The 21,987-nt window shown below is 51.7% G+C and overlaps 1 protein-coding gene across 1 annotated transcript in view; it reads left to right on the top strand.

Annotated features, from left to right (window-relative positions):
- BMP7 (bone morphogenetic protein 7) overlaps positions 1-20,154 on the top strand; it is a 95,904-nt gene extending 75,750 nt beyond the window's left edge. The window contains exons 4-7 of the mRNA XM_031005002.3: positions 4,986-5,183; positions 13,890-13,966; positions 15,588-15,698; positions 17,790-20,154. Of these exons, the coding sequence (XP_030860862.1) occupies positions 4,986-5,183; positions 13,890-13,966; positions 15,588-15,698; positions 17,790-17,939 (536 nt within the window). The 3' untranslated portion in view covers positions 17,940-20,154. The remainder of the gene's footprint in view (positions 1-4,985; positions 5,184-13,889; positions 13,967-15,587; positions 15,699-17,789) is intronic.
- The last annotated feature ends 1,833 nt before the right edge of the window (positions 20,155-21,987 follow it).

Genomic DNA, 21,987 nt, shown 5'->3' with positions numbered 1-21,987 from the left:
TGTTGGAAGTTGTCCCCTCCCCACCCCTGGGGTGCTGACCTCCAAGCTCACGTGTAGGTCCCACCCCCTTCTGGGGAGCCTTGACCCTAGTTGAGTACCGACTGTAAACCCAGACGGAAGGGAGGCCTTGGGTGTGTTTGCAGCACGAGGGCTTGTGGTTGTCGTGGCAGAGAATGCAGGCTTTGGTTTTGACAGACCAGGGTTCGAATCTTGGCCTTGCCATGGACCAGCTCAAAGGCCTTCCTCACTCAGAGTCTTGTTCCTCCTTTGCAAAGTGAGGTTGCAGCATCTGCCCTGGGGCTGTCTTGAGGATGGGGTGGGCCATGAGCTCCCAGTCTGCTGCTGGGGAGGCAGGCATTTATTGGGTAAACAGCCAGACACTGCGGTAGGCATCCTTACTGTTTATTCATACAAACTGTCCCTCTAAGGCACAGTGAGTGGGACATTCCCACCCCTGTTTTGCTTTTTAGTTTTTTAAAAAATGTGAGATCTAATTTTCCTAACATAAAACTCACCATTTCAAAGAGTGCAATTTGGTGATTTTTTTTTTTTTTTAGTATATTCTCATTGTTGTGCAGCCATCCCATTGTCTGATTCTAGAACGTTTCCATCACTCCGAAATATCCCTTAAGAGCCACTCCCTACTCCCCCAACCCCTAGCTCTAGGCAACCAGTAAGCTACTTTCTGTTTCTATGGATTTACCTGTTCCGGACATTTCATAGAAATAGGATCATTCAATGTGTGGCTTTTGTATCTGGCTTCTTCCATTTCGTGTAACGAGTTGAAGGTTTGTCCGTGTTGTAGCATGGATCAGAAAATGACTCCTTTTTATGGCAAACAATATTCCACTATATGGATTCACCATATTTTGTTTATCCATTCATTAGTTAATGGACATCGGGTTGTTTCCACTTTTTGGCCATCATAAATAATGCTGCTGCCAACTCTTGTGTACAAGTTTTTCATGTGAACCCGTGTTTTCAGTTCTCGTGGGTACACGCCTAGGAGTGGAATTGTTGGGTCATGTGAAGACTACATATTAAACTTTTTTTAGGAATTGCCAGTGCATTTTCTGCATCCCTTTGTTGTTGTTGTTGTTGAAGGTGAATAAGTGTCTGCTGTGGTGTTGTTCAGCCTTTAGGTTAAAAACCTGAACCTTTTTCCAAACTTGGTGACAAAGGGGAAGATTCCATATCTGTCCTCAGAGCACCTGTTCCATGTCAGGTCCCAGATGGCTGGCACCATGCTCCCTGTCCCCAAGTCTCTAGGAAAGGGGCAAGAACAACCCAAAATACCAGTTCAGACTAAGCAATCGAAGGGTTTTTCATCTTAGTGGCTGGGGTGAGAATGCGGGCTTCAGGGCTGGCTTGATCCAGTGACTTAGCAATGTCAGGAGAGACCTGGTCTCTGTTCTGCCTTCTACCAGGGTGGCCTCTTTGGAAACATGGTCACCTGTGGTTGCCAGATGGTGGCTGTTTCTGTGGCTCCATCTATCCCTCCTCCCTCAATCCTGTTGAGAGAGAGAGAGAGAGAGAGAGAGAGAGAGAGAGAGAGAGAGAGAGAGAGAGAGAGGGCAGGCTTCCTTCTGGACACTAGAGTGGGAGGCTTCTTTTCCAGAAACCTCCAGGATACTTCTCCTTCATTTATTGGCCAGAATGGGTCATGTGCTCATCCCTGAACTAATCACTGTAGCCAGAGGATTAGTTGCCTTTTATTAAACCACAGGCCCCACCTCTAAGGCCAGGGTGGAGGCTATGTAAGGCACAACTGCCTTAATGAAAATCCGGTTGGCTATCACGGAAAGTGGGGACAGGTGAGTCTCATGGCATCATCCCCATTTTACAGATGAGGAAATTCAGGCCCCAGCATACAACTTGCCTCTCTCAGCCCACACAGGCTGGTTAGTGGCAGATGCGGGTTTAAACACCCTTGAGACTCACTTCTTGCCCCTCTGTCCTGACATTTCTCAGCTCAGGCTGTGGCTCCCTGGATGTGGCTGTCCTGACAGCTGCCCAAGGCAAGACAGACACCTTCACTCAGAGGTACAGAGAGACTTTTTGCAGTGCGTGGATTTAAGGTATCTGGAACAGCATCAGCTTTTCAGGCCAGGCATTTTTATTTTGCCCTAAAAGCCTTCTAGTGGGGGAAACACAATTCCTAGGGGCTCAGCTTTAATGGTTTCTTTTATAGAACCATTCAAATTATAGATGGGTGAACTCCGGGAAACCCCGCTCAAGAATGCAGGAAAGCCAAACGTTAAAGGGAGTTAAGGTAAAATAGCGGCGGGTGGGGGGAAATTTGCTCTTTTAAACACTAGTTGTTAAAAAACCAAAGTGAACCCCCTGGTGCTGATCTGGTCCTGGGAGGCTGGGTTTCTTGACTTCTGGCCCGTCTGGAGGACTCCAGGTGAAGTTAATTCCAGATGTGAACAGGCCCATCGCTTTTGCTGGCCTCTGACCCCTCCCACTTAACTTGGGGGCACCGTATCTGCAGAGGCTCAGCCTCCCAACTCCCCGTCATCCTCATCTGGGTTCAGATTCTACTTTGTTGCTTCCAAGCTGGGTATCCCTGGGCGGGTTATTCAGCCTCTCTGAGCTTGTGCTGTCATGAGTAAAACAGGCTTTGTTTCCACTGGATGCTTTATTTTTGGCTTTGAAATACTCATCACCCCCAGACATGGTATTACATACATATTTGCCAATGACCTCATCATTGTCAAAGCCAGTGGATAGAGAGTGTGTTCTTAGGTCCATCTGCAGAGCAACGGACACGGAGTTTGCTCCCTCTATTTTCCTCCCCTGTTTTCCGGGACCCCATACCCTGTTGGTGTCCCCATTCTTCCTGCCCAAGCGTCTTCCAGATCCTTCCTTACCGGGTACTCCTGCACAGTCTCCGTTGCATTCCCCTGACCTCTCAGTGGAACACAGAGGCCACCTTCACATTGCTTGTCAGGCTGTACACACTTTCCCCAGGCGAGCTCATCCAGTCTTCTGGCTTTAAATGCCATCTCTACGCTGGGGACACCCAAGCTTACATTACTGTCTGGACCACTGCCCTGAGCTAGCATTTACTGAGTACTTAGGGTGTGCAAAGCTCTGCCCTGAGCTAGCATTTATTGAGCACTTAGGGTGTGCAAAACTCTGCCCTGAGCCCCAGCTGTGCATTAAGTGACAGAGGCAGGGCTTTGAACCTGCCTGGGCCCGACTCCCTCCCTCACTAGCCCAGAGCTCATCTCTTCCAATTGATCAATTGATCAAGCCTAGGCCAGACCTCTGCTGCCCACCTGACACCTTCCTTTTGGTGTCAAGTAGGGATTTCAGACAATATCTGCTAAACGAAACTGCATTTTGTCTTCCACCCTCTATTTGCCAGCTTATGCTCCATTGCCTCAGTTTCCCTACCTTGGTAAACAGCCCCTCCCTTCTTCCAGGGGCTTGGGCCAAGAGCATGCCAGTCTCATGAGACTCCCCTTTTTCTCACACCTTTTATAATCCCTTCCCAAATTCAGTCCTAAATCTGCCACTTCCTGGTTTGGAGGCTGTGTTCTTGTTATTCGAGATGTCACCTTTGGGGGAAACTGGATGAAGGGCACTTGGGACCTCCCTGTACATCATCTTTCAACTTCCTGTGAATCTATAATCATTTCACAACAAAAAGTTAAAACCAAAATAAATTCTAAAGATGGATTTTAAAAATGAACTCTTGAGGAACTGGCCTTTTCTCACCAGCCTCCCTCCCCACTGCCCTGGGTCCAGTCTCACGTCACCTCCCACGTGGACCATTCTGTTGCCTCCACCTGGTCTCCCTGCTTCCAGGTTGACCCCTGCAGTCGGCTCTCCAGGGACAGCCTGAGTGACCTTATAAAAACCGCTGAAAATCCCACCCCAGTGGTTCTTACTTCTTGTAGAGCACCTTGGTGTCCTGACCAGGGCCCTGGATGCGAAGTTCCACTCACTGGGTGGCTTGAAACAATAGGGCTTTATTGTCTCACAGTCCGGAGGCGAGAAGTCTAAAGTCAAGGTGCCACAGGGTTGTCCTCTTACAAAGCTCTAGGGAGGAATCCCTCCTTGCCTCTTCTGGCTTCAGAGGCTTCTGGCAATCTTTGGCATTTCATGGCCTCTGTCTTCCCCAGGCTGTCTGCATCTGTGTCTTTATGTGGCCTTCTTATGGGGACACTAGTCACTGGATTAAGGCTCATCCTAATCCAGGATGAGCTTATTTTAACTGACGACAGCACATCTGCAAAGACCCTGCTTCCAAATGAGGTCACATCCTGAGGCTCTGTGTGGGTGTGAATTTTAGAGGACATCAGCAACAGAGGACACTGGGCTGAGGCAGGTGCTCGTGTTGCCCATAGGACCCGACCTGACTCGTGCCCCTACTGCCCCTCCCAGTTGTCCCTGCTACTCGCCCCTGCCCCTTGAACACACCCTCCTTGCTCCTGCCTCTGGGCATTCACCTCTGCAGTTCCCTCTGTCTGGAATGCACTCTTCCCAAACATCCATTGGGCCCCCTCACTCACCATTACCCAGATCTCTGCTCAGATGGCCCCTATAGTCATTAGGGTTGTTTGCAGTTGTTCCCACCTTCCCTGGCACAGAGCAAGATTGCCCCCCAACTCCCTGAAATTAGGCAGATACCACGACCTGCTTTGGCCAATGGAATGTGAGTGGCACTTATGGGGTTCGCTAGCTTGCCACTTTCCGCAGCCCTCAGCCTGGTTCCCCACCCCTTATATTTCCTGCCTGCCTTCCCCACTTGCATGGAAACCCAGAGAACAGGATGTTTTCTTGGCTGCTTTCGCAGTTGTGTTCCAAGTTCTTTAAACAGTACCTGGCCTAGAGTGAGTACTCAATAAATACTTACTGGATGGAGGAATAAGGAGTTCATGAATGAACCGGGAGGCATAGCGTCTCTGCAGCCCTGTCCCGCTCGTGGCCCTCCTGTAACTACTCTTCTGTGCACTTGGCTGCTTCCTGTCCAGGGCAGAGCATCAACCCCAAGTTGGCGGGCCTGATTGGGCGGCACGGGCCCCAGAACAAGCAGCCCTTCATGGTGGCTTTCTTCAAGGCCACGGAGGTCCACTTCCGCAGCATCCGGTCCACGGGGAGCAAACAGCGCAGCCAGAACCGCTCCAAGACGCCCAAGAACCAGGAAGCCCTGCGGATGGCCAACGTGGCAGGTATGCTCAGGTGGGAGGGATCACAGACCCACCACGGGAACCCAGCAGGGCCCCAGCGGGACCTGGCAGGGGACTGACTCAAAATCCATTCAGGTGCTCACCAGATGGCTCTGGAACAAATATAGCAGGAAGAAAACCCCCAAATCCACCCCTACACAGAACATCTTAATTCTGTAAAAATAAACTAGCTTAGAAATGCAAGTAGCAAAACATTCGTATAACACAACACCAAGCATGTAGATATTTAAATAAACAGAACCATGGCAGCACTTGCAGCTACACAGAGATGAAGGAAGACCCTGAAACATGGATGGGAAGACCCCTGGGGGGCTTACCCCATGGAAGGAGGGGGAGGAAGAAGTGGGGAGGTAGAAGAGTTTGCTGTATCTTTATTTCATAAATGAAAAATATTTTAAATTCATGGCAAACTTTAATACTTGATAAATATTATTTATATATATATATATATATACACACACACACATTTTTTTTTTTTTTTTTTGAGACGAAGTCTCACTCTGTCACCGAGGCTGCAGTGCAGTGGTGCGATCTCGGCTTACTGCAACTTCTGCCTCTCAGATTCAAGTGATTCTTCAGCCTCAGCCTCCCGAGTAGCTGGGACTACAGGTGTGCACCACTGTGTCCAGCTAATTTTTGTATTTTTAGTAGAGACGGCGTTTCACCATGTCGGTCAGGCTGGTCTCAAACTCCTGACCTCAAGTGATCCACCTGCCTTGGCCTCCCAAAGTGTTGGGATTACAGGCGTGAGCCACTGCACCCGGCCAGGTGGTAGGTTTTTTAAGAATATATGATTTGCGATACTTTTCAGTTTGTTTGAAATGTTTATTTACGATATAAGTTTTAAAAAAATTAAAGATAATATTTTTATTGCAAGCAAATCAAACATTAACAGTAAATATAAGTAAAGTTAACGCATTGTGCGAAGGAGACTTCCAGGAGGTCGTGCTCTGCAGATCCTCTAAAGCAGACAGCTCTTAGCCCATCATGTTGTGTGGTTCCTGAGGCTCTGAGGTAGATGGCCTCCCACTTCACAGAGGGGAAAACTGAGGCTCAAAGAGGGTAAGTCAGTCGTTTGTCTAAGGGCACAGTATAGGTAACTGGCAGCCCTGGGATTGGGTCCCTGGGGTCTGGGTTGTCCCTTGCCCCAGGCCCTCTTCCCTGTTGGGCATTGCCGGGGCCATCTACCTGGCCTGGATGAGCTTCGGTGTCCCCAGCAATCCCATTGGGTGCTTTCTGACAATTCACCAGGCATTTGTGGAGCCCCCACAGGAGCCTGGCTTTGTCCCGGGCACTGGGGCTGTGGCTGGGGTGCAATCCCTTTCCCCATAGGCTGATTGGGAAACCGACATTGACAGCCTCTGGTGGCCTGGGGGTGCTGGGATCCCCAGAAGGTGCATTCTGGTTTTGAGCTTTGGAGGTGGGCTGGCCTGGAGCAGCCCTGCTGGCACCGTGGGCATCTGTGGACAGCCCTCCCACACCCCTTGCCTGGCTCACGCCCCCTGCACATGCAGTGTCAAGTCTGCCAGAAGATGCATCGGGACTCCTCCCAGACTAAAACCAAAGCTTCGAATAATGAACCTCACAACAAACCATTTTCCAGTGGACTGGAGGGGTGCCACCCCCCCAGATCCAAGGAGCCCAGTTTTCTCCCCATCCCCAATCCCATCCTGCCAGCCAGGGGAGCTGCTGCCCGGGGGTGCCGTTTCTCTGGCTCTTCAGGAAGCCATTTGCAATGAGCAGGGCAACAGCCTCTCCAAGATGCCAGTGTCTTAATCTCTGGAACCCGTGAATGTGTCACCCTCCAGGGCAAAGGGGAGTTACGGCTGCCCTTGGAATCACAAGTGCTAATCAGCTGGCCTTCCAATACGCGGGCTCTGTGTAGCAGGGTGGTCCCATCAGTCCTTATAGGAGAGAGCTTTTGTGAGCTGTGGTTGGAGCCATGTGAGCCCAGAGCCCAGAGGGGTGGAGATGAGCAGGGCCACCAGCCCTGGGATGTGGGTGGCCTGGAGAAGCTGCACAAGGCAAGGAAGGGATCCTCCCCTAGAGCCCCCAGTTGCATTTACCTGCTAAGACTGGTGTTGGACTTCAGAGCCACAGAGCTATAATCCGTTTGTATTGTTTTGATAATTTGCTTGGTTAATTTGTTAAAGCAGCGATAGGAAAGAATACATCTTTGTTGGCAAAGTGATTTTCTTTTTCTTTTTTGTTTCTTTTTTTTTTTTTTTTTAGAGACAGGGTCTCACGCCATTGCCCAGGCTGGCGTGCAGTGGTGTGAGCATGGCTTACTGCAGCCTTGACCTCCTGAGCTCGAGCCTCCCAGGTAGCTGGGACTATAGATGGATGCCACCACACCTGGCTATTTTTTGTAGAGACAGGGCCTCCCTGTATTGCCTAGGCTGGTCTCGAGCTCTTGGGCTCAAGCTATCCTTCCACTTTGGCCTCCCAAAGTACTGAGATTACAGGCATGAGCTACTGCCCCCAGCCTCCTCAGAGTGCTTCTCTCATCCTGCTGAGGAGCTGGGACACAACCGTCTGGGGGCCGGCTCAGGAGTTGCAGCCTTCTTGGCTCCAGGTTGATCACAAGGCAGAAAAAGGTCTGAGGTGCAAACCTGCCCTGCCACCATGTGGGAAGCTATTAGCTGCTTATCAGCTCCGGGGCCTGCGGTTGGTCCCAGGAAGCACCCAAGGGGAGCAGGGGGCTATTGAGAAAGGTCCTGGCGAGGGGATAGCAGCAGCCCCACCCCCAAATTAACCCTCTAGTGCCAATAGCTTCTTCCTCCTCACCTAGCCTAGCTTGAAATTTATGTTCATTTTACTTTTCAAGGGAGAAGGCAGGTCAGTGGGGTTGGTGGCCTTTTTAAGACAAGGCTTCCTGACCCCTGGCGGGTGTCCTGGGGCCCCCGGATGGACCTCAGTGGGTCTGTGTGGCCCAGAGTGTGTAGGGATTCTGTGTATTTTCTTTTCTGACAGTGGATCCATTTTTCCAGGTTTCTCAAAGGGGTCTTTGATCTCCCAAATCAAAAACCAACCAAATTCCTTCATTTGTATTTGAAGCCTCTTTTATGCTGGACTCTTGAAGACTGGGATTCAATGTCGAACACCCACACAAAGGCTGCCCTTGGGGGTGTTAATTTAGGACAGGAAGGAGGGGGTTGCCATTCACATCCATACATAGTAACAGACCCAGAGTCAGGGTGGTGCCTAGGGAACGCAGCCCATCCCGAGGGCTGCAGACAAGATTTCGTGGCGAGCGAGCTGAGACCTCTGGGCCCAGTGGGTGCCCACTAGGCCAGGCTGGTCCGGAGAGGATGCTCTGGGCTGTGGGACCTGCAGGGGCAGAGGCCTGTGCTATGGGGTTTCCTGGCACCTTTGGGGAGTGGGGAGGAGGCTGTGGGGGCTGAAGCAGGGGAGGGGAGTGAGGGTGGGCGGGTCAGGCATTCTCTTGGGAGCCACGTCTTGAGTTTGAACTTCATGCCAAGCATGTTCAGAAGTCTTTGCAGAGATTCAAGCTGTGGTGTGGGGTGCAGGTGATAAGATCATTCTGGCTGCTCTAAGAAAGGTGAGGAACAGGGTGGGTGCCGAGGGGGTGCTCGGAGGCCGGAGACTCCTTAGAGGATGTGACAGATCATCCAGGCGGGAAGTGTAGGCAAACTGCATCCCGGCAGAGACTGCCGTGTCTTGGAGCTCCATCGGGTGCACCTAGGTAATGAGGGGGAGAGGAACTAGGCATCGCGGGCTTAGAATTCACTCTGATTTTCCCCACCGCCTCCTCATCAAAGCCCCAAGTCTCCATTTACACAGCCCCCAGGACGGGGCTCTCACTGTTTCCCGTGGCAGAAATTCATTGCTGGGAACCTGCCTCCTTCCCGCGGATGGCTCGTGGCCCTGTTTGAAGCTCTTCTAAAACCTTCCTGGAAGTTAAGAAAAAAATAAAATAAAAATACCGAGGCCTGGGCCCCACCCTAGGCTTAGGCCAGAGTCCTTGAGTGTGAGTGTGAGTGTGTACGCCTGCGTGCCTGCCCCTTTGAATCGCTCGTCCCCCCGGTTTTGGGCTGGAGCCCTGCCGTGGGGCCACACAAGTTGAATCTCTCGGCAGCCGTGTGTGTGCTGGGGCGGGGGCACATGCTCCGGCACGCTACCCAACGCGGAGCTCGCTTTCCTGCCCGCCAGCCCCCTCCCCCGGGGCTTCACGTGCTCTTCAGATGGTGCGGTTTGGGGTTGAGAAACTGGGTCCCTGCACTTCCTTCTCCCCACCCACGTTTGGACCCAGCTCCCTGGTAAGCAGCCGCCTTTGCCAGATGACCCGTGGAGGCGGGAGCTGAGCCTGAGCACCAGTCCTGACTTGTCTGCGGCCCAAGCAGGAGGTTGAGGAGGTGGATGAATCCCGGTGCTGGCGTCCGGGCTGTCTCCTGCTCACTTTCTGTTGCTTGGGGGCGGGTGGGGCAGGCTTGGACGGACAGGGGAGCTGGGAGTCCCTCCTTCGTTTCCTTTCCTTGTTTTCCTGCTAGTAAGTCCTAAGGATACACAGGAGCTCCGGCCACTTTCTGCTGGGACAGCCATGATCAAAGAGCCCTGGAAGCACAGAGCAGGGTCTGGAGTCCCTGCTGGCAGGGCCAGTGCCCATGCCTCACTCGTACACCACAACTAGCTTCATGAGCTGTGCTCGGCCTTGGTCTGTTTGGCCTTGGGTTTGAACTAAGTTATGCCAAATGTCGTGGCTTTACTTTAAGACAGGGTTGGGGAAAGTAGCACTCAGGCCACTCCTTGCCCCTCCTGTGCTCATGACAGACATTGCTAATAGATCGTGGCCTCTCCTGTGCTCATGACAGACATTGCTAATAGATCATGGGACTTCCTTCTGACGGAGCCTGAACACAGCTTCAGAATCCTCCTTGACTCAGGACACCAAGGAGTCAGCAATGTCCCTGGCTCGAGCTAGCAGCTTCACCTGACACATCCCTGAGCTGAGGGGATGTTCCTTCTCTTCCGCCCTGCCTTCTGCCTCCCCATAGGGAAGAGGGAGGAGGCTCGTGGAGGGGCATGGCTACCTGTGGCCCTGGGCATTGCCACAGCCATGAAGGCCATCTTAGGTTTCTGCTTGGCGTTGTGTGCTCTAGAGGGCAGGCTGTAGAGTCCAGCTGTTTGGGCTCCTCCCTGATGGTTCCTTGACCTTGACCTTCTTGTGTTGAGGACACCCTGGCCCTGGGGAGGTTCCTGCTGCCCCAGAGCTGGTTCTCTCTCTCCCAGCCCTGCTACTCCCCCACGGAGGGTGGGGACCAGGGGCCTCTGGGCTCCCCCTGGCTGCCTCCATCCACTCTGAGCACCCCCTTGCAGCATTGAGCCTTGGGGCTGGTTCCAGCCACGCAGATCTTCCCTCCGCCCACGCTGTCTGCTGACCCAGGCCCCAGCTTCCTCATTCCTTGCCAGGCTCAGTGCCTGCCTCTGATCCTCTGTCCGATGCTACTCCAGCGGCCTCAGGCATGGAGGGCGCCTCGTCCCCACTGCTTAGCATCCTCATCCAGGAATGCCTCACCCTTGGATGCCTCCCCACCCTCCTATCTCACTTCCTTTTGGTTCTTACCCACATGTCACCTCCTCAGAAGAGCGCCTGCTGGCACCCCCGGCAGCATGCCCGCTCACTCCAGCTTCTCCTGCCTTGTTTTCCTCTGTAGCCCTCATCTCCATGTAAGTCATGTGCACTCACTTATCTATGACCCGCCTCTTGTTCTGGAAAAGCCCCTGAGTGGCAGGGCTTTGCTGTCTTACACCTGGGACTCATCTCATGCCTGCACACCAGGAAGCAGCCCCTAGCAATGACTGAATGAATGAGTGACTCCACAAGACATGCAGGCCGCGAGGGCAGGGCACCCAGGGGCAAGCGCTCCTGCCCCACAGCCTGGAGCCCACCGGCCCCGCCCCAGCCTTCAGCGAGTTCACTTCACCGAAAGTCTCAAGTGTTTCCTCAGGACCAGGTCTAAACACACATGTGATTCGGTTATAATCAATTAAATGTAATTTCCTTATTGGTGTGCATATCTTTCCACATTGCTTTTCTGAACTATAGATAAATTTTATATCTGTATAAATAGATATATTCAAAAATGGCATTTTGGGAGGCCAAGGCAGGTGGATCACCTGAGGTCAGGAGTTTGTGACCAGCCTGGCCAACATGGTGAAACCCCGTCTCTACTAAAAATACAAAAATTAGCTGGGCATGGTGATGAGTGCCTATAGTCCCAGCTACTCAGGAGGCTGAGGCAGGAGAATTGCTTGAACCCAGGAGGCAGAGGTTGCAGTGAGCCAAGACTGCACCACTGTACTCCAGCCTGGGCAACAGAGCAAGACTCTGTCTCAAAAAAAATATTGCTGATGAAAATAAAAGCAGCCTGCTTTTCAGTCCCCAGCAGGGAGCATGGTGCTCCTGTCTCAGCCTGAGCCTTGGAGGCCGGTTCCTGACTCCTGTGCTCTCCATGCTGTTCTCCTCTCTCCTGCCTCCTTCCTCCTCAACCCTCTTCTTTCTCCTTTCTGCTTTCCACTCTTGGCTCGCTGCTTCTAGCCCATTTCATTCCAGAATTGTTCTCAGCCATGGGGTAGCTAAGGCACACTGAAGGTTTCCAGGACCAACAGAATGTCCAGTCTGTGTCTGAGGAGATGTCCTAATTTGCAGTGTGTGGTCCATGGGAGGCTAGCTTACTGCACCACTCCTGTCCCACCCATTTTACAGATGAAGAAAGTAGGGCTCAGGGAAGGGAGTTCAGCGATGTCTTTCTTATCTTACCATTTCTCATTATCCTAGAAGCTATGCAGATAGAATTCTCATGAATCAGAGAAAAGCCAAAAATTGAGTGGTGTTCCACTCTTTGACATATACCCTAATGGCATGTAGTGGGTGTGGAGGAAAGAGCCATGCATTCAGACAGTTAACAGGTGTGTGTGTGTGAATGGAGAATGTGCGTAGTTTCAAATTTCCCTAACAAGTGGGCTAGAAGAAGAAGAATAAAATATGAAACTGCCATGAACACTCAAGCCTACCCCAGGAGGTATAGGAGCTCTCTTCATTTTGCAAACCAGGAGTCCAAGATCTAGGAGAGCTGGGGTTTGACGCCAGAGCTGGAGCAGTCCCCAGGACCTTGTCTTGACTCACGAGTTAGACTCCACTCAGAGGCTGACTGTGCTCCAGGGTCTACACCTCTAAGGGCGACACCTGGGCTCAAGCAGACTGCCATTTTCTATGTGGGATGAGCCTTCACAGGGCAGCCAGTTGGGATGGGTTGAGGGTTGGCTGTAGATATCAGAAACCCAAGTCAAATGCACTTCAACCAGTAGAAAATTCACCAGCCTGCAGAGCCGAGGTTGGGTGGACATTAGGGTTGGTTGATCCAGGAGCTCAACAGTGTCCTCTGAGCCCCAGCTCCTTCTGCCCCCACCCCACCATCTTCAGTGCTGCTTCCTCTCAAGGCCACAGCTGTAGTTGGCCAGGGGGGCTTCATTATTTTTTGCTCCTGGGCAGTAGGAGGAAGAGAATGAATGTCTCTCCATGGGTCTTTCTTAGGAACGTGGGAACTTTTTCCAGAAGTCCCTATGTCTTTTAGTTTGTGTTGGGTCACTTGCCCTTCCTGAACCACTTCCTGACTCCTGGACAGGATGTGCACTGATGAGCTTAGCTTTGGGGATCTAATAGTGACTTTACAAAGCCTCTTTGAGGAGGTGACATTGGAACCAAGGCTTGAGCCAGACACAACAAAGATTGCAGGGAGGGGCATTGCAGGTGGAGGAAACGGCACATGCAAGGGCCCTGCGGTGGGAGTGAGCTTGGTGTTTGGTCAATCAGTTGTCAGAGCACACCGGGCCCTGTGGGCCACAGGCACAGCCTGGGCCCTGCTCTGAGTATGACAGAGAGCCCCTGGGAAGTTGTAGGTGGAGGAAAGACAGGTCATGACTAGGAAAAAAGCAATCCCTCTGTTGTGGGGTGGAAGGAAGGTTGCAGTGTGTGTGAGAGAGACAAGACAGACAGACAGACACTTCTGCAATGTTTACAAGTGCTCAGGCCCTGACCCGAATGCTTCCAAATTTACATAGTTCTGGAAAACCCCCGTGTATCATTTTCACTACTCAAAGAAACCTCGGGAGTGTTTTCTTCTGAAAGGTCATCAGGTTTTGACTCTCTGCTGTCTCGTTTCTTCTTGCTGGTGGTGGTGATGGTTGCTTGTCCCAGGCCCTGTCCCGCATCCTCTTGCCACTGCAGAGGGATGAGTGTGTTGGGGCCTCACAAGTTGAGGTTGTTCATAAGCAGATCTTTTTGAGCAGGGCCCCTGCAGTGGCCTTGTGTGAGGTGGATGGGGTTTGATTCACTTATGGAATCCAGGCAGATGTCAGCATTTAAACAACACACATGTATAAAAGAAACCAGTGTCTGCAGAAGGTTCCAGAAAGTATTATGGGATAAGACTGCATGAGAGAGGAATGGGGGCATTGGCACCTCCCTTAGTAGGGCCTTTGCTGGGGGTAGAAATGAGTTTTAAGGCAGTTAGACCCTCAAACTGGCTTTTGAATCGGGAAATTTACCCCCCAGCCGTCTGTGCTTCATTGCTGTTCACATCACTGCCTAAGATGGAGGGAACTTTGATGTGTGTGTGTTTCTTTCTCCTCACTGGGCTCTGCTTCTTCACTTCCTTGTCAATGCAGAGAACAGCAGCAGCGACCAGAGGCAGGCCTGTAAGAAGCACGAGCTGTATGTCAGCTTCCGAGACCTGGGCTGGCAGGTAAGGGGCTGGCTGGGTCTGTCTTGGGCGTGGGCCCTCTGGCGTGGGCTCCCACGAGGCAGCGGGTCTGTGCTCGGTCCTGTTTCTCATCTCTGCCAGTTAAGACTCCAGTATCAAGTGGCCTCGCTAGGGAAGGGGACTTGGGCTAAGGATACAGGGAGGCCTCATGAAATCCAAGAGCAGAAATGTGGTTGAGACTTGAACTCGAACCAGGAACCCAAACACTTTGGACTCTGAACCCCATTCTCTGCATGCACCTCATTCCCATCCCTTGGCTGGCTGCTTCTCAAGATGATGCTGGGCCGTGTGTTTGAATGTAGATACCTGGGGAGCCATCTCCCCGTCTGCCCTCTGTCTTCACTTACCCCATTCCCATTCCCACGGGAGGGACGGATCTGCCCAGCTTGGTTCAGGCGCTTGTTCCTGAACCAGTCAACTGTTTCAGGGGTGGGGTCATGTTACTGGCACATGGCTGCCCCCTCTGGAGCCATTTGCATGGAGTGAGGCAAAAGGCAGGGGATGAATCCTAGGAGAGGAGTGAGGGTCATGTGATCCACCTGCCGTGAGCTCTGGTGTGATTCTCATTCAGCAGTCGTGCAACATCTGCAGCGTTCTGGGCCCTGTTCTAGGTACTGGATTGGAGATGCAGCGATGAACACTGCAATGTGTCTGCCCTGTGGGGCTCAAATATCCCTGGAGAGGGTATTGTCATGAGGTCATCAGGGCAACTGGTGGTATTCTACCCTCAGGGAGCTTGTAGTTCAGTGGGAGAGTCCAGAATCTTCCCTGGGGATTATGCCCAGACACACTCAGGGTGTACATGCGCACAGCCAGCTCTGAGCCCTCCTGTGAGCCTGCCCTCAGGACTGATGACCACATCCACCTGCTGCTGGGACAGAACCCAAACTCCAGGGGCCTCTGCTGGAAGATTCCATGTGCTTAAGCATCACTGAGGAGTATATTGATTATTGGGCAACATTTCTGTGCCACCCAGACCCTAGAGGCAAGGATGGCACATGGATCCCTTACTGACCAGTGCACCCGGAGCCAGCATGGGTGATGCCATTATGAGTTATTAGCCTCTCTGGCAGGTGGGCAAACCGAGGCATGGAGGTTTGTTTAAGGTGAACTACCAGTGTGTGACCACCTAGTGGGGGTAGAGCTGATGATTGCCTCACACCGGAGGCTCCTTCCTGTGCCGTGTTCTGTCCAGAAGACACAGTCATGGATGTCCATTTTAGGATCAGCCAAGCCCTGTGGGGCTTTCCTTCATTTTTATTTTATGTTTTTTTAGAAATGGGGTCTTGCTCTGTCACCCAGACTGGGGTGCAGTGGTGTGATCATAGCTCACTGCAGCTTTGAGCCGTCTTCCCACTCAGTCTACTAAGCTTGGACTATAGGCCAAGACTATAGAGTGGTCCTTCTTTCCATTCTTTTGGGACCATGAGAGGCCACCCATGTTTCCTGCCCCTGCTGGGCCACCTGCTGCTCAGAAGGCATGGTCTGAGGCTTCCACCTTGGGTCATGCGTCTGGCGTGGTGGTTTCTGGCCAGCATGGGGGTCGGGATGCTGTGGCTCAGGCCTTCTGCATGGTTTCCCACACTCTCTTCTCCTCCCTCAGGACTGGATCATCGCGCCTGAAGGCTACGCTGCCTACTACTGTGAGGGGGAGTGTGCCTTCCCTCTGAACTCCTACATGAACGCCACCAACCACGCCATCGTGCAGACGCTGGTGGGTGTCATGCCATCTTGGGGTGTGGTCACCTGGGCCGGGCAGGCTGCAGGGCCACCAGATCCTGCTGCCTCCAAACTGGGGCCTGAGTAGATGTCAGCCCATTGCCATGTCATGACTTTTGGGGGCCCCTTGCGCCATTAAAAAAAAATCAAAAATTGTACTTTATGACTGGTTTGGTATAAAGAGGAGTATAATCTTCGACCCTGGAGTTCATTTATTTCTCCTAATTTTTAAAGTAACTAAAAGTTGTATGGGCTCCTTTGAGGATGCTTGTAGTATTGTGGGTGCTGGTTACGGTGCCTAAGAGCACTGGGCCCTGCTTCATTTTCCAGTAGAGGAAACAGGTAAACAGATGAGAAATTTCAGTGAGGGGCAGAGTGATCAGAAGCTGGCCAGCAGGATAATGGGATGGAGAGATGAGTGGGGACCCATGGGGCCATTTCAAGTTAAATTTCAGTGGGGTCACCAGGAAGATTCCATGTGATAATGAGATTAACCCGCCCAGCCCATGGCGACACTCAGGAGGTGTTATTCCTGCTCTGCCAACAGCAACCATAGTGATAAGAGCTATAGGGATTTTGTTCTTTTGCTTAGAATCCAAGGTTCAAGGACCTTGGTTATGTAGCTCCCTGTCATGAACATCATCCGGACCTTTCCTGCCTACTGATCATCCACCCTGCCTTGAATGCTTCTAGTGACAGAGAGCTCACTACCAGGACGACTCCCTCCTTTCATTTAGTAATCTGCCTCCTTCTTTTCTTGTCCCTGTCCTGTGTGTTAAGTCCTGGAGAAAAATCTCATCTATCCCTTTCATTTGGTTCTGCTCTTTGAGGGCAGGGGTTTTTGTTTCTTTGTTTGTTTTTTTAAGCGTTGGTTTTCCAAAGCCCTTGCTCCCCTCCTCAATTGTAAACTCCAAAGCCCTACTTGGGATTGAAGGTCCTTAGGCTGGAAACAGAAGAGTCCTCCCCAACCTGTTCCCTGGCCTGGATGTGCTGTGCTGTGCCAGTATCCCCTGGAAGGTGCCAGGCATGTCTCCCCAGCTGCCAGGGGACACATCTCCATCCTTCTCCAACCCCTGCCTTCATGGCCCATGGAACAGGAGTGCCATCGCCCTGTGTGCACCTACTTCCATCAGTATTTCACCAGAGATCTGCGGGATCAAAGTGAATTCTCCAGGGATTGTGAAATGATGCGATTGTGGTCATATTTAAAAGGGGGCAACTGTCTTCTAGAGAGTCCTGATGAAATGCTTCCAGAGGAAATGAGCTGATGGCTGGAATTTGCTTTAAAATCATTCAAGGTGGAGCAGGCGGGGAAGGGTATGGATGTGTAAGAGTTCGAAACTGTCCATCATAAAATGTGTAAAAAGCATGCTGGCCTATGTCAGCAGTCACAGCCTGGAGGCTGTGAACAGAGTGCCAGTCACTGATGCTCTTGCCTGGCACCTACTGTTGCTGGAAACCCAGAAGTTTCACGTTAAAAACAACAGGACAGTGGAATCTCTGGCCTGTCTTGAACATGTGACAGGTCTGCTAACACCGATCTTGGTTGGCTGCCGTCAGCTTAGGTTGAGTGGCGGCCTCTTCCCTTAGTTTGCCTTAGTCCTCACTATTCCCTATTGTCTTACCTCGGTCTGTTTTGCTCATCAGTGGCACTCACGTGGCACTCAGAGGCATTTGAGTCTGTGTGTCCCTGTCCCACATCCTCTGTAAGGTGCAGAGAAGTCCATGAGCAAGATGGAGCACTTCTAGTGGGTCCAAGTCAGGGACACTATTCCGCATTCTACAGTGCACAGGGCAGTTCCCCAACAGAGAATTACCTGGTCCTGAATGTTGGATCTGGCCCCTTCCTTCCCCACTGTATAGTGTGAAAACCTCTATGCTTTGGTTCCCTTGTCTGCAAAACAGGGATAATCCCAGAACTGAGTTGTCCATGTAAAGTGCTTAGAACAGGGAGTGCTTGGCTTGGGGAGTGTCACCTGCAGTCATTCGTTATGCCCAGACAGGATGTTTCTTTATAGAAACGTGGAGGCCAGTTAGAACGACTCACCGCTTCTCACCACTGCCCATGTTTTGGTGTGTGTTTCAGGTCCACTTCATCAACCCGGAAACGGTGCCCAAGCCCTGCTGTGCGCCCACACAGCTCAATGCCATCTCCGTCCTCTACTTCGATGACAGCTCCAACGTCATCCTGAAGAAATACAGAAACATGGTGGTCCGGGCCTGTGGCTGCCACTAGCTCCTCCGAGAATTCAGACCCTTTGGGGCCAGGTTTTTCTGGATCCGCCATTGCTCGCCTTGGCCAGGAACCAGCAGACCAACTGCCTTTTGTGAGACCTTCCCCTCCCTATCCCCAACTTCAAAGGTGTAAGAGTATTAGGAAACATGAGCAGCATATGGCTTTTGATCAGTTTTTCAGTGGCAGCATCCAATGAACAAGATCCTACAAGCTGTGCAGGCAAAACCTAGCAGGAAAAAAAAACACGCATAAAGAAAAATGGCCGGGCCAGGTCATTGGCTGGGAAGTCTCAGCCATGCACGGACTCGTTTCCAGAGGTAATTATGAGCGCCCGCCAGCCAGGCCACCCAGCTGTGGGAGGAAGGGGGCGTGGCAAGGGGTGGGCACATTGGTGTCTGTGCGAAAGGAAAATTGACCCAGAAGTTCCTGTAATAAATGTCACAATAAAACGAATGAATGAAAATGGTTAGGACATTACAGATATATTTTCCTAAACAATTTATCCCCATTTCTCGGTTTATCCTGATGCGTAAACAGAAGCTGTGTCAAGTGGAGGGCGGGGAGGTCCCTCTCCATTCCCTACAGTTTTCATTCTGAGGCTTGCAGAGGCCCAGTGTTTACCGAGGTTTGCCCAAATCCAAGATCTAGTGGGAGGGGAAAGAGCAAATGTCTGCTCGGAGGAGGGCGGTGTGTTGATCTTTGGAGGAAAAATATGTTCTGTTGTTCAGCTGGATTTGCAGTGGCAGAAATGAAACTAGGTGTGTGAAATACCCGCAGACATTTGGGATTGGCTTTTCAGCTCGCCCCAGTGGTAGTAAATCCATGTGAAATTGCAGAGGGGACAAGGACAGCAAGTAGGATGGAACTTGCAACTCAACCCTGTTGTTAAGAAGCACCAATGGGCCGGGCACAGTAGCTCCCACCTGTAATCCCAGCACTTCAGGAGGCTGAGGTGGGCGGATCATTTGAGGTCAGGAGTTCGAGACCAGCCTGGCCAACATGGTGAAACCCCCATCTCTACTAAAAATACAAAAATTAGCCGGGCATGGTGGCACGCACCTGTAATCCCAGCTACTCTGGAGGCTGAGGCAGGAGAATTGCTTGAACCCGGGTGGCGGAGATTGCAGTGAGCCAAGATCGCCCCACTGCACTCCAGCTTGGGTGACAAAACAAGACTCCATCTCAAAAGAAAAAAAAAACAGCACCAATGAAGCCTAGTTCTCCACGGGAGTGGGGTGAGCAGGAGCACTGCACATCCCCCCAGTGGACCCTCTGGTCTTTGTCTGCAGTGGCATTCCAAGGCTGGGCCCTGGCAAGGGCACCCGTGGCTGTCTCTTCATTTGCAGACCCTGATCAGAAGTCTCTGCAAACAAATTTGCTCCTTGAAGTAAGGGGGAGATGGCATAATAGGAGGTCTGATGGGTGCAGGATGTGCTGGACTTACATTGCAAATAGAAGCCTTGTTGAGGGTGACATCCTAACCAAGTGTCCCGATTTGGAGGTGGCATTTCTGACGTGGCTCTTGGTGTAAGCCTGCCTTGCCTTGGCTGGTGAGTCCCATAAATAGTATGCACCCAGCCTCCGGCCACAAACACAAGGCCTCGGGGAGGGCTAGACTGCCTGCAAACGTTTTCTGCATCTGTAAAGAAAACAAGGTGATCCAAAACTGTGGCCATGTGGAACCCGGTCTTGTGGGGGACTGTTTCTCCATCTTGACTCAGACAGTTCCTGGAAACACCGGGGCTCTGTTTTTGTTTTCTTTGATGTTTTTCTTCTTTAGTAGCTTGGGCTGCAGCCTCCACTCTCTAGTCACTGGGGAGGAGTATTTTTTGTTATGTTTGGTTTCATTTGCTGGCAGAGCTGGGGCTTTTTGTGTGATCCCTCTTGGTGTGAGTTTTCTGACCCAACCAGCCTCTGGTTAGCATCATTTGTACATTTAAACCTGTAAATAGTTGTTACAAAGCAAAGAGATTATTTATTTCCATCCAAAGCTCTTTTGAACACCCCCCCCCCCCTTTAATCCCTCGTTCAGGACGATGAGCTTGCTTTCCTTCAACCTGTTTGTTTTCTTATTTAAGACTATTTATTAATGGTTGGACCAATGTACTCACGGCTGTTGCGTCGAGCAGTCCTTAGTGAAAATTCTGTATAAATAGACAAAATAAAAAGGGTTTGACTTTGCAATAAAAGGAGACGTTTGGTTCTGGCTCTTTGGCCTGTGTCTGTCTGTGTGTGTTGTGTTTTTCTCTCAGTTCTTGGACACTGAAGTTCTCTCACACTGCTAAGAGCTCCCTGCCTTCGCCTCCACCGTGAACGCTCTGTTTAGCATCCAGGCCTTGGGGGGAAGTGGCTGCTCATCAATATTTGGTGCAGCTGTGTGGGGCTCTGGGCAGGAGAGATGGAACCAAGCAACACATGTGAATTTGGTAGGCTCGACTACAAAGGTCCTTGATTGAATTACAGTGCAGCTGTCAGCAGCTGTTTCAAAGAGGCAGGGGGTAAATTAGCTGTGTTTACTGCTAACATAGTTGAAAGATTTAGTCATCCCAATAAAATAGAGGCACCACAGAGAGAAAAAGGGCAGGAGGTGCACGCCCAAAACTTTAAAGCGGTGCTGGCCCCAGAGCTGACACTGTCCAGTGCAAATGATTGGGGCAGTTGGGGCAGCTGCTGGAGCGCGACTGTGGACGTGGATGGCCCCCAGCAGGCCTGGCGAAGGCGGCCAGGGCCCAGTGTCTCGCCGAGCATGGAGCAGCACTCAGCTGTGTAGTGTGGAGCAGCAGTTTGGACGCCTTTCCTCTTTGAAGTGCACACTCAGGTCACCTGATGGCTGTTGTTGGAATCCCAGCCTGATACCTGGACAGGCCGCCCATTCTTCCCCTATTGCCTGGAATAAAGCGGCTGCTCCTAACAAGTCCCAGTCCTTGTGATTTCCAGACCCTCCCGCCATTGTCCGGACAAGCAGTTTAGCGTTTGTTCCATTTTCCAGGCTGAAGGCCAGAGCCACACACTGGAGGTCTAGATGTGGCCTGCACACGGGTCTTATTCCCCCCGCATGGTGGTGTTTATCGACATCTTAAAATGTGGATTCATTGCCAACATGTTTTCGAATATCAGAAGATGAGGGTGAAGAAAAACTCCCCAAATCTGGCTTCTCTTGAGAATCGGCAGGCCTGGCCACTCTGGGCCCCACACACACATGGCTGCTCTGGGTGGCTGCAGAGGGACAGCTGGTGCCCAGTCTCCACTGCTCCCTATTGCCTCTCTTACAAAAGGGTGAATGTCAGTTGCTGTTTTTAAAATTGTGGATGCCTATTTATGTGCATCCATGTCCCTAATGTCCCTATTAAGAGCAGGATAGTAGAGGCTAGCCTGGGAGAGCCGGGCACTTTGGAAAGGACAAACATTCTTTCGTTACCGCTGTCCCACTTTCCCCTTTGGCCCTCTGGGCAGGCCCTACAGGCATGTGCGTCTGTGGCTATAGCACCACAAATGGCCTCACCTTTCCTCTTCATCTTCCCCCCTCCTGGTTTACCACCTCTCTTGCTCATTTTCCCCCTGGAGCGTTTTCTCGTTGCCTCTCTTCTCAGTCCCGCTCACTGTCAGGCACAGAGAGGTGAAGGAATTTACTCAAAGTCCCCCAGCTAATAGTTACTGGAACTGAAATTTAAACCTCAAAACCTGGGCTCAACCCCAGGCTTTCCTGAGCTGGAATCTCCCGGGGCTGCTGGAGAAACATGGGGATTCCTGGCCTGCAGCTCCGAGCCTGCCAGTGTCCGTCCGCAGTCCTGTGTGTCGGGCCCTGACGACTGAGTTCCTGGACCATTGCTCAGGGCTTGGTCTCCCTCCTGCTTCCAAACTGCCTGAGGGCCTTCCTCTGTGCGCACCAACGCTGAGTGTTAGCTTCTCTGGTGGGTGGGGCCGATGGCCAGCCTGCTGTACCGTGGACGCTGCACACAGGTAGTCCTTTCCCTCTGTCTTCTCCTCCATCGCCTGGTGACAATAGTGTGTGGACCGTGCTGGGGGGCTGGGAGGGTTAGCAGCGGTC

Source organism: Gorilla gorilla, chromosome 21 (assembly GCF_029281585.2).
Source record: "Gorilla gorilla gorilla isolate KB3781 chromosome 21, NHGRI_mGorGor1-v2.1_pri, whole genome shotgun sequence".
Lineage (NCBI taxonomy): Eukaryota > Metazoa > Chordata > Mammalia > Primates > Hominidae > Gorilla > Gorilla gorilla.
This window is presented reverse-complemented; position numbering and strand designations above follow the sequence as displayed.